Genomic DNA, 12,337 nt, shown 5'->3' on the forward strand with positions numbered 1-12,337 from the left:
GGTCCCAGTCCAAGTCCGAGACTCTGCCCCATCCGGGTCTAGCTGTGCACCAGAACCAGCTGAATCAAGAAATCAAAGATTTTCTAAATTAAACAGAGTCTAGCCCACATATTTCCACATCTGGGCAGAGTCCAGCTTTGCACCAAACTGGTCCAGATGTGGAAGTAGCATCTGACAGTCATGCCATATGTGGGCCAGATCTGGGCCGTGGATCCGGGCATATGCTGGGCCAGAGGAGAACAATCATGTGGTAACACAACACTAACTAGAGTCAGACTGAGTCTCAGGTCCGGCTCAGACTGGTTCAGACCAGTTCAGCTGCCTCTGGAAGCTCCTTATCTTCGGTCTCTTATCTCCTGAGTGTTTCTATTCTCATTTTCTTCCATCTTTGGTCGGCCGCTGTCTCCTCTCTCTCTCTCTCTCTCTCTCTACGTCATTCTCTCCATCCTTGCTCGCCCCGCCTCTGGCTGTTATAAACAGCCCGACTCGTCTACCTCCTCCGTCCTCCACTTTGCAGCAGCATGCCTCCAAAGAAAGTGGAACCGAAGAAGACGGAGGTGAAGAAGACGGAGGTGAAGAAGGAGGAACCTCCCCCACCTCCTAAACCCGTAGAGCCGGAGTCCAAACCTCCGGAGGTGGATCTGAAGAGCATCGTGGTGGAGTTCAGTCCGGACCAGATCGAAGAGTTCAGAGACGCCTTCACGCTGTTTGACGAGACGCCCACCGGCGAGATGAAGATCACCTATGCCCAGTGTGGAGACGTGATGCGAGCACTGGGTCACAACCCCACCAACGAGGAGGTGCTGAAGCTGCTGGGGAGGCCGAAGGCGGAGGAGCTGAACGTCAAGCTGCTGGACTTTGACAGCTTCCTGCCCATGCTGCAGCATGTTGCACGCTCCAAGGAGCAGGGCAACTTCGAGGACTTCGTGGAGGGTCTGAGGGTCTTCGACAAGGAGGGGAACGGCACAGTGATGGGGGCGGAGCTACGCCACGTCCTCGCCACGCTGGGAGAGAAGATGACAGAGGACGAGGTGGACCGGCTGATGGTGGGACAGGAGGACGCCAATGGACACATCAACTATACTGAGTTTGTCAAACACATCCTGGCCGGATAGAAAACACTGTCTGAGGATCTGAGGGTCCGGATCAGCGTTCTGCTGTTTGTCCTGTTTCTGTAATAAAACACATCCCTGCAGACAGAGGCTTGTTGATTCGTCTGTTCATCACAGTATTTAATACACACACACACACACACACACACACACACACACACACACACACACACACACACACACAGATGTCATATCAGTGATACTGTGATTAAATGTAACTAATACATTCTAGTAGGAACCAGAGGAACTGAGAACTGCTTTAGAACATGATGAAACGTCAACAGACATGAACACGTTCCTGTGACAGAGACTGACGACTGTGAATCTGTGTAAATGATGATAGAACAAAGGTCAGTCGTCTGTCTGTCTGTCTTTCTGTCTGTCTGTCTCACCCTCTCTCTCTCTCTCTCTCTCTGTCTCCCTCTCTCAATGTCTCACCCTCTCTCTCTCTCCCTCTCTCTCTCTCTCTCTCTCTGTCTCCCTCTCTGTGTCTTTCTCTCTCTCTCTGTTTTTCTTTCTGTCTCTCTTATTGAATCATAAGAATCACAGAGACAACAGCTTCTTCTTCTGCTGCTGCTGCTTCTTCACACACAGGCACAAACCTGTTATTACCTGGTTACACCTGACTGACACCTTCAGGTGTTCAGTTTTCCTGCTGGAGGACAGAGATTTGCAGTGAAATAAAACCAAAGAAGAAGAAGCAGGAGGCCCAGCTGAGTCGTCTTTATTTTTTAGTTTCCATTAGACTTCATCATGTCTTCTATTTAACAGGTGAGCAGACACACCTGAGGAGGTTCAGGTAACAACAGGACACATCTACTCCACTAAATTCTAGATTAAAATTAAATATCTGAAAAACAACTTATTATTCATTTATTATTTTCCTGATTTTCAGACAGGTTCTACATCAACTGGTTCACCAACGACTGGTTCTCCGTCAACTGGCTCTACGTCGACTGATTCTACGTCGACTGGTTCTACTTCATCTAGCTCTACATCAACTGGTTCTACTCTGGATGTTAATGAGGAGTAAATCAATTTTGAGTAAATAAAAACATTTTTTCTGGATGTTCTGTGACGGTGTTTGATGACGTTTATTCAAAAAACAACAGGCTACCAGTCGATGCTAACATCAGCATGCTAACAGGCCTAAGATGACAGTTCTAACATGCTAATATTTAGTAACAGGTAAAATTTTTACTATGTTTACCATTTTAGTTTAGCACGTTAGCATGCTAACACTGGCTTATTGGCAGTTAACACAGCGTACAGCAAGGGCTGATGGGAACATCAGTTGTTCTGTATGTGACCTGATGGTTGCACCAGAGGGAAAGTCAATCCACCAAGTAGATGAAGAGATGTTTATAAACAATAACTTCTGAAATCAATGGTGAAAACATCTGGAAATCATCTGAAAAACATCTGGAAAACATGAAGCTTCTCATGTAACAAACATTTGACTCAGTGAAGTAAAGATTTTACAAACTGATTCAACGCTTCTATTAAAAATATTAAAACCAGAAATCTGAAGGAGGAGGTGGCGAGCTCCTGACTTTTAGTCCAAAAACACTGGACCCTACATTTCCCATAATGCACCTGGACGGATAGTGTCTATTATCGGTTGGTTTTTCTCTGAATAGATGACAGAAGATAATGGCCAGCCAATGAGATGCTCTGATCAGATCTGAGCCTTCGATTGGCTGATCATCGTCCTTCACTCTTATGATTGGCTGACATGCACAGACCCAGCTCCACTCTGATTGCCCAACACTGTGGCGGTCTGCATGCCTCGATTGGCAAGCTGGGCATAGAGGTGGGAGCGGAGGAATCGCGGGTAACTGTCGGTCTCCATCAGGCTGAAAATCTGATCCTGGGCTTGTTGGAAGGAGGTGGGGTTCACACCAAGATGCAGGTTCTGATTGGTTGATTCTCTGACAGACGAGTCCACATTGACCTGGAGACAGAGGAAGGTGGCATCATAAGACCAGTCAATGGACCAAACACAGGACAGATAGACAGACAGACAGACAGGTACCTGTCTTGCTGCTTTGGTTGAAATAAACTCATCATAGATTTTCCAAGCTCTGGTGGCCATCTTGCTGAGGGGGCATGTCCTCTTGAATCTCTCCACAGCCAACCAGAAGTCTAGGTTCTCCTCGCTGAATTCTGATCTCAGGAAGTGACGGAAGACCACCAGACCATCTGACCAATGAGAACGGTGATGAGATTGTTTAGCTAATAGAAACACACTGTCATTACGTAGGCTCTGCCCCTCACTGACTATTGGTTGAACAGGAAGTAGAGTGTCTTACACTGATTGGTCAGCAGAGTTTCCAGACTCTCCGCCCACCTCAGCACTTCCCCCAGAGATGGTCTGAAAAACAAAAAAATTACACCTCAGACCCACTGGAACCAGCAAGAACCAGTAAGAAGCAGCAGGAACCAGCAGAAACCAGTAAGTACCAGCAGGAACCAGTAAGTACCAGCAGGAACCAGTAAGAATCTGCTGGACAAACGCTGGACCCTCTGCTGGACCCTCTTAGAACCAGCTGAAATCAGTAGGACTCCCTTGGAACCAGACAGAACCATTAAGAACTGTGTTCGAACTGGTAAGACTTAGTAGGACCCAGCTGGATCCAGTATACAACATATAAGAACCAGTCTTTACTAGGTTATATGTTTGATGGTTCAGACCTGAGGCCTGTACTAATACCCAGGATAACTTTTAGTTATCTGGTTTAAGTGAACCTAACATTGGCCATCCTGATAACCTGTACTACGAAGCAGGTTATCACCTGGCTCAGTTAACCCTGGGTTTACCTGTCCAGCTATGAGCACGTTCATGTGAAAGAGGTGGAGTTGTTAATTATAAGCAACATCATCTGAACCATGAATGAAGTTCTTAATATTATATGAGAAGAAATGCTGATACTTGCCAGTAAATTCGGTTATAACCACATTCAAAAGTGATATTCAAGAGGGTAAAATGTAGACAATATGATCACATGACTGGAATAAAACTATGTCTAAATATAATTTCTATTAAAGTCAATCTAAAGATATATTGTAAATAAATGCATGAATTATCATTACATTTGAGTGTTTTCACTATGAACATGTGATGCAGGTAAAACAGTTAAAGATAATGTCAGACTGTTTCTCCCGCAGAGAGGAGAGGAAGAGGAGAGGAGTAGTTGATGTCTGATGAGCTTGACCGACTGAAATGTTCATTATAATGATGAAATAATTAACTGCATGTGGCTAATTGTTCTAATCAAAGACATCAGAGGTTTAGTTTTTATTTCCAGTCGTGTCACAGTCTCATGTTGTTCTGAGCTGCAGTGATGAAGAAGAGAGTAAAAGATTCATCACTGTCAAGAATCCTGTCTGATTAAAGAATCTTTGTTCAATTAAAATTAAAATAATAGTTATTATATAGGCTATTTATTTAGCATGATAAACTCTCTGTGCATTTTTTAGGAGCTTTGTTTTAAAACCAGAGAGACACATGGAAAGACTCAATCAGGAAAACTATTCCACTGATTTATATTTTATATCTACTGCTCATTATTATTGATCACTTTATTATAAACTCTTTTGTCCCTGTCAGGATCCTATAGGAATGATGACTCAGTTTTTCCAGTGATCTGATTGGTCAGTAGTTTGGCTGTTGACAGGTTTTGATCTGATCCTCTGAAGTTAACCTGCACCGGAGCAGGTTAGGAGTTTGGCGTAAGTTACCATGGTGATTTACCCTGGTAACAAGTGAACCACAGTCGCAGGACTGAAAACCCAGAGTTAAACCTGAAGTTACCTGATAACCTCAGATCCTGCTTCGTAGTACAGGCCTCTGGTCTTAAGGTACAGGTCAGGATCAGGTTCAGGTCTGGGAATGTAGAGGGAATGTGTTCCTACCTGTTGTTTCTCAGAGCTTTCTCCAAACTGTTACCATGGAAACAGGTACTGTTTTTCCGTCGACGTAGAAACGCCAGGCGACTGCGAACATCAGCAGCTCTGAGGAGGCAAAGACAGAGTCAAAAACAGGAAGTATAAACAAAAACAATAACAAAAACAAATTTGTTTACGTACAGAGTCCTGGTCTTCTTCCTCAGCTGAAGATTCTTGAATTCAGAGTCCTGAACAAACGGAACAACAGATTGTTAGAGTCTACCTGGTTCTATCAGACTCTACTGGTTCCATCAGCCTCTACTGGTTCTATCAGACTCTACTGGTTCTATCAGACTCTACTGGTTCTATCAGACTCTACTGGTTCTATCAGACTCTACTGGTTCTATCAGACTCTACTGGTTCTATCAGACTCTACTGGTTCTATCAGACTCTACTGGTTCTATCAGACTCTACTGGTTCTATCAGACTCTACTGGTTCTATCAGACTCTACTGGTTCTATCAGACTCTACCTGGTTCTATCAGACTCTACTGGTTCTATTAGAGTCTACCTGGTTCTATCAGACTCTACTGGTTCTATCAGAGTCTACTGGTTCCATCAGACTCTACTGGTTCCATCAGACTCTACTGGTTCTATCAGACTCTACTGGTTCCATCAGACTCTACTGGTTCTATCAGACTCTACTGGTTCCATCAGACTCTACTGGTTCCATCAGACTCTACTGGTTCTATCAGACTCTACCTGGTTCTATCAGACTCTACTGGTTCTATTAGAGTCTACCTGGTTCTATCAGACTCTACTGGTTCTATCAGAGTCTACTGGTTCTATCAGACTCTACTGGTTCTATTAGAGTCTACCTGGTTCTATCAGAGTCTACTGGTTCTATCAGAGTCTACCTGGTTCTATCAGACTCTACTGGTTCTATTAGAGTCTACCTGGTTCTATCAGACTCTACTGGTTCTATTAGAGTCTACCTGGTTCTATCAGACTCTACTGGTTCTATCAGAGTCTACCTGGTTCTATCAGACTCTACTGGTTCTATTAGAGTCTACCTGGTTCTATCAGACTCTACTGGTTCTATTAGAGTCTACCTGGTTCTATCAGACTCTACTGGTTCTATCAGAGTCTACCTGGTTCTATCAGACTCTACTGGTTCTATTAGAGTCTACCTGGTTCTATCAGACTCTACTGGTTCTATCAGAGTCTACCTGGTTCTATCAGACTCTACTGGTTCTATCAGAGTCTACCTGGTTCTATCAGACTCTACTGGTTCTATCAGAGTCTACCTGGTTCTATCAGACTCTACTGGTTCTATCAGAGTCTACCTGGTTCTATCAGACTCTACTGGTTCTATCAGAGTCTACCTGGTTCTATCAGACTCTACTGGTTCTATCAGAGTCTACCTGGTTCTATCAGACTCTACTGGTTCTATCAGAGTCTACCTGGTTCTATCAGACTCTACTGGTTCTATCAGAGTCTACCTGGTTCTATCAGACTCTACTGGTTCTATCAGAGTCTACCTGGTTCTATCAGACTCTACTGGTTCTATCAGAGTGTTGGAATAATTGTATATATGGATTTATCTCATATTTACTAATTAACCATGTATCCTGCTTTACAGTCCTATAATCATGCATACAGTCTGTCTTGTGATGAAGTTGTGTTACAGGGAGTAGCTGATAAAGGGGATCACGATGCACAGAGCAGACTGGAGCCTGATTGTTCTACTTCTACATCATGGGATGAACATTTGAACAATGTATCATCAGGCACCCGTCATATTGCTTTTGTGTGATTCTCAGTTCTTTAAGATAAGCAATGCCTTGTAACTAAGGAATGCCTGGTGTGATAATAAAAAGAGAGGAGACGGAGTTGGAGATTGTAACTGAGCATATCTCTGTCCGTTCTCCTCGCGAGTAAGAAATAACGCTCTTGTCTTTCTCTTCTTTGTGTCAGTATTAAATGTCTTAGGTGGTGTAAACCTGACACAGAGTCTACCTGGTTCCATCAGACTCTACTGGTTCTTTAAAGTTATTTTTTGGGCAGGACAGTAGAGAGACAGGAGATGGGGAGGCAGAGGAATGACACGCAGGAAAGGGCCGTCCAAAGCGGGAATCGAACCGGGGGCCGACTGCAGTGAGGACTGTAGCCTCTATATATGGGGCGCCTGCGCTACGCGACGCCCCAGTCTCTACTGGTTCTATTAGAGTCTACCTGGTTCTATCAGACTCTACTGGTTCTGTCAGACTCCCCCTGGTTTACCAGACTGTACCTGGTACTGTAAGACTCTAAGATTGCTCTCTGGCAGAGTCTTTTGGACTTTAGATGTCTCTACTGGATTCTTCTAGTCACTACTGTTCTCTTCTGGGTTCCACGTGTTTATACTGGACTGTGCTTATATCTGCTATCCTGACTATATGAGATCAATCTAGACTAGATTGCTCTTTACTGGTTCCGTACTGGTCTGTTAGTCTGTACTGTTCTGTTCTGGTCGATACTGATTTTGTCTAGTCTGTACTGGTCTCTGCTGGTTTTACGTGTCTGTCCTGGCCCATAATGGGTCTCTAGTGGTCTCTGCTGGTCTCTACCTTGGGGCCATTAAGCAGCAGTAGCATTTGGTGGAGAGACCCCCCCCGTCTTGTCAGCTGTCTCCTCAGAGTGTGGGGGGAGGGGGGTTGGGTGATGGGTTCTGTGCTGGGTTCAGGGTCAAAGGTCGAGGAACGGGTTAGTCGGTGGATGGTGCTGTCAGACAGGAAGCGGGGCGATCGAGATTCCTGCAGCAGAGAACCCTCAGAGAGCGAGCGATGCAGAACTGAATAACAAATAATCAATCAATCAATCAAAGGACCAGACAGGAAACACAACAGAAGCATTAGATCAAATGACATTTCAGCTCACTGACCTGCAGGTCTGTAGGTGGAGGTGAACTCCTCAGCAGCTCCTCTCTCCTCCCCCTCCTCCTCTTCATCATCGTTACTCTCCTCCTCTTCCTCCTCCTTCATGTTGAAATGGTGGGGGCTCAGAAGAAGGCCCCGCCCCCAAACACCTCCCACATTCTCTGATGTTTCAGAGGCACTCTCCCCCTCCCCTTGCTGCCGTTCCTCTTCCTCCTCCTCTGCTCTCCCTCTATCCTTCCAGACCGGACTCCTCTGGGTGGAGATGGAGGTTGGGGGAGGTGGGGGGAGGAGGTGAGGTAGAGCAGTGATGGTCCTGGTTGAAGGTGAGGTGGAAGAGGAGGTGTATGGAGAAAGAGAGGAGAAGGGGGGAGGAGGAGGAGTGGAGGAGGAGAAGGGAGAGCTTGGGGAGTAAGGAGAGGGAGGTCTGAGAGCATCACAGAGGGAGGAGTAGGGGGAGGAGGGGCGGCAAAGTGGGGGATCAGGGGACGAGTAAGGAGAGGAGGGACGATAGACGGGGTCAGACTGACTGAGAGAGAGGAGGCCAAAGTCTGAGGGGAGGTCTGAAAGCTAGGGGGGGGAGGGGGGAGGGGAAAAGAGAGAGAGGGGGGGGGGGGTGTGTTCATGTTAATGTGAGTCTCAAAGACCTCACAGGTGTAGCATCAAAGTAAACCTCTGTTGTACCTGATGGCTGTGTGCAGTCTCCGTGGCGACCAGCTGGTGATGGATGTTGTCATGGAGACACAGACGAACTCTGACCTTCTGCTCGATGCTGAAAGACTCAAGACTGAAGACGCAATGGGAACACATCTGAGACGTCTGCAGGAAGTATAGGTGGAGCGGCTCTGATGACACTGAACACAACAAAAACACGTAACTCTGTGTACAACAACAACATCATCAACATGTTTCTGTGTGTACAACAACAACAACAACAACAACACATCACTCTGTGTACAACAACAACAACAACAACATGTTACTGTGTGTACAACAACAACAACATGCCTGAGAGGTCTGTAGGAAGTAGAGGTGGAGCAGCTTCAATGACAATGAATACAACAACAACAATAATAACAAAAATAAATATAATAATAATAATGGTGGTACCCTCTCTGAGCTGCAGTGTGTTCAGGTACAGTGGACTCTGTAGGACGTTGCAGCGTCCAGCTTCGTCCTCTCTGGTCAACAACAGCAGGTCACTGTAGATCAACACTGTCACCTGAAACACACACACACACACACACACACACACACACACACACACACACACACACACACACACACACACACACATCCATGGCTGTAACAAAACCTGAGACAACAGACACACAAACCACAGTGACATCATCAAATCCAGACGCGTTTCCTGTACAGGAGTCCATGTCAGTGCTCGTGGTCTGAATGTGATGTCACTCTGACCTCTGACCTGCTAATGTTAGACTCCACAGACGACTCATCTTCACTGTTACTGAAAATGTGAAACTAAAACACTGCAGGTTCCCAGAAACTGTGTGTGTGTGTGTGTGTGTGTGTGTGTGTGTGTGTGTGTGTGTGTGTGTGTGTGTGTGTGTGTGTGTGTGTGTGTGTGTCAGCAGTAAGATCTATTAGAGTGAAACTGATCCTGGTTCAGGTCTCTGAGGTCATTGAGTCCTTCAGGATCAGGTTCAGTCTGGATTCTTACTGAACAACATTTCCACTCATGAGGATAAAAACTGCAGAACTCTGATGCAGAATCGATCAATAACAGTTAGCAGTACTATGAACAGTACTGTTTACAGTATATCTACTGAATATTTACAGTATATTTACAATAGCGTTAGCTTGGTAGTACTGTTGGTGGTGCTGTTAGCAGCAGTAGTATTTGAAGTACATCTGCAGTATATATCCAGTACTGTTACCTTTGCAGGCAGCAAGTCTGCCTGGTGCAGAACCATTTCCTCTGACATCAGCAGGGTTCTGTCTGGGCTGCACAGATCCAGAGGCTAAAAAAATAGGAACAACAGGTGGATGAAAATGTCTTTGGTTCTAAAGTTGATGCTCTAGGCTACTGGGCTAAATGAGGGGCTTCCGTTTTAATGTTTTGTTTTCATGATCTCAGTTTCTAAACTAGATTATAACTCAAAGGTCAAAGGTCAGGGAAGTGGTTCTGTGTTGTGACCTGAATGAAGATGTTTGAGGCTAGATGTAAGGGTCTCGAATGGTTCTTCTTGGTTCTGGATCAGGTTAAAGGTTGTATGTTCTGACCTGGACAAAGATGGGGAAGATGAGGGTTTTGGGCGCCAGTGTGACATAGGTTCCATAGGTGGAGCAGGGCAGGTGTGATTGGACGATGGTGCAGTTCTGGTAGTTGCCATAGTTACTGGGTGCACCTGGAGAGGAGGAAGATGAGGAGGGGGAGGAGGGGGGTGGGGGCAGGGTGGAGGTATGGCTGGTGAATGGTTGCCATGATGACTCGGGTTGAGAGTCGTGTAGGAGGCTCTGACCTCTGCTGGGGTGGGTCTGGTACAGACGACCTGATAATTGATGACACATATACATGAGTTTATCATAAATATACTGAACAATGTTCAGAGCGATCAATACTCACCAATCGTCCTGTTCCTGTCATGATAAACTGGCTGCAAGAGCTGGAACACAGACACAGAACAGATGGAGAACGTTCGTACTGTCACATCAGAACACCACAGGAGTTCTTCACAGCATTAAAGTGTTAGAACAATTTTCTTCTATTTGACTGGTGGTTATGTTCTAGGTCAGTGTCAGCTTCCATGGTGAGGTTCTACCTGTGCTTCAGACTGTGAGTTCTCAGTTGTGGACTGGACAAAGATCCGAGCTGAGAGGTAAAAGGTTCAAGGTGATGTTCTAGGTCAGGTAAAAGTATCTTCGAGGTTGGGGTTAGGTCATATGCAGGAAAATGTTGTTCTCAGTATGTTCATATTCAGGTGAAAGGTTCTCAGTTACGTTGTAGTTCAGGTGAAAGGTTCTCAGTTATGTTCTCATTCAGATGAAAGGTTCTCAGTTACGTTGTAGTTCAGGTGAAAGGTTCTCAATTATGTTCTCAGTCAGGTGAAATGTTCTTGGTTATATTTTAGTTCTGGTGAAAGGTTCTCAGTTATGTTCTAGTTCAGATGAAAGGTTCTCAGTTACATTCTAGTTCAGGTGAAAGGTTTTCAGTTATGGTCTCAGTCAGGGGAAAGATTCTCCGTTATGTTCTAGAACAGATGAAAGGTTCTCAGTTATTTTCCCAGTCAGATGAAAGGTTCTCAGTTATTTTCCCAGTCAGATGAAAGGTTCTCAGTTATTTTCCCAGTCATGTGAAAGGTGCTCAGTTGCGTGCTAGTTCAGGTGAAAGGTTCTCAGTTATGTTCTAGTTCAGATGAAAGGTTCTCAGTTACATTCTAGTTCAGGTGAAAGGTTTTCAGTTATGGTCTCAGTCAGGGGAAAGATTCTCCATTATGTTCTAGAACAGATGAAAGGTTCTCAGTTATTTTCCCAGTCATGTGAAAGGTGCTCAGTTGCGTGCTAGTTCAGGTGAAAGGTTCTCAGTTATGTTCTAGTTCAGATGAAAGGTTCTCAGTTACATTCTAGTTCAGGTGAAAGGTTTTCAGTTATGGTCTCAGTCAGGGGAAAGATTCTCCATTATGTTCTAGAACAGATGAAAGGTTCTCAGTTATTTTCCCAGTCATGTGAAAGGTGCTCAGTTGCGTGCTAGTTCAGGTGAAAGGTTCTCAGTTATGTTCTAGTTCAGATGAAAGGTTCTCAGTTATGTTCTCAGTCAGTTGAAAGGTTTCATGTTCTCATTCCAAGTCAAGTGATCGGCTGTGTTATGTTTATGATGCCGCCTCGTCAGACTCACCTGTCCTCCTGGACTGACAGGTGACAGGATGATGTAATTGTCTCCATTTGATGATGTCACACGGGTGCCCTTTAGTGTGGTGGTGCGTGGGGAGTACTCAGTCATGTCCTGTACTTCCTCCTCCTCCTCCTCCTCCTCCTGGTCCTCCTTTCTGTCCCTCCACAGAGAACCCAGAGCTCCCAAAGTGGAATGCACCCTCGACCCTTGATCCCGTCTGCGGCCATGTTTACTGTGGGTGGGGTGAGGCAGCAACTTCCTGCCCGTTGTCTAGGAGACAAAGGAATGTTAGCTTAGCATAAAGACTGCTAGCTTCACCGTTGAGCTCATCTGTCATCTGACAGCACAGACCAGCAGGTTCTCAGTGGAGGAGGAAGTAAAACTAGGTGCACTGAACTATCAAAATAAAAGTCTCAATATTCAGGTTGATGATGATGATGCTGATGAAGAAGATCTTCAGACTCCACCACTGGCTCCAAGACATCACTGCTACTGAATGGTTCTGTTTATGTTTGTGTGTGTGTGTGTGTGTGTGTGTGTGTGTGTGTGTGTGTGTGTGTGTGTGTG

At 45.3% G+C, this 12,337-nt stretch overlaps 1 protein-coding gene and 1 pseudogene across 1 annotated transcript in view; one reads left to right on the forward strand and one right to left on the reverse strand.

Annotated features, from left to right (window-relative positions):
• The first annotated feature begins 483 nt into the window (after positions 1-483).
• Positions 484-1,199, forward strand: LOC111237438 (annotated as a pseudogene).
• Positions 1,200-1,605: 406 nt separating this feature from the next.
• Positions 1,606-12,337, reverse strand: part of LOC111237439 (regulator of G-protein signaling 3-like) — a 14,434-nt gene continuing 3,702 nt past the window's right edge. Inside the window, exons 5-17 of the mRNA XM_022766524.1 lie at positions 11,774-12,040; positions 10,505-10,544; positions 10,162-10,430; positions 9,816-9,899; positions 9,025-9,136; positions 8,599-8,768; positions 7,923-8,484; positions 7,609-7,832; positions 5,202-5,248; positions 5,028-5,126; positions 3,425-3,486; positions 3,148-3,314; positions 1,606-3,066 (exon numbers count right to left, since the gene is read on the reverse strand). Of these exons, the coding sequence (XP_022622245.1) occupies positions 2,833-3,066; positions 3,148-3,314; positions 3,425-3,486; positions 5,028-5,126; positions 5,202-5,248; positions 7,609-7,832; positions 7,923-8,484; positions 8,599-8,768; positions 9,025-9,136; positions 9,816-9,899; positions 10,162-10,430; positions 10,505-10,544; positions 11,774-12,040 (2,337 nt within the window). The 3' untranslated portion in view covers positions 1,606-2,832. The remainder of the gene's footprint in view (positions 3,067-3,147; positions 3,315-3,424; positions 3,487-5,027; positions 5,127-5,201; positions 5,249-7,608; positions 7,833-7,922; positions 8,485-8,598; positions 8,769-9,024; positions 9,137-9,815; positions 9,900-10,161; positions 10,431-10,504; positions 10,545-11,773; positions 12,041-12,337) is intronic.

This window comes from Seriola dumerili, unplaced genomic scaffold (genome assembly GCF_002260705.1).
Source record: "Seriola dumerili isolate Sdu_G_001 unplaced genomic scaffold, Sdu_1.0 BDQW01000866.1, whole genome shotgun sequence".
Lineage (NCBI taxonomy): Eukaryota > Metazoa > Chordata > Actinopteri > Carangiformes > Carangidae > Seriola > Seriola dumerili.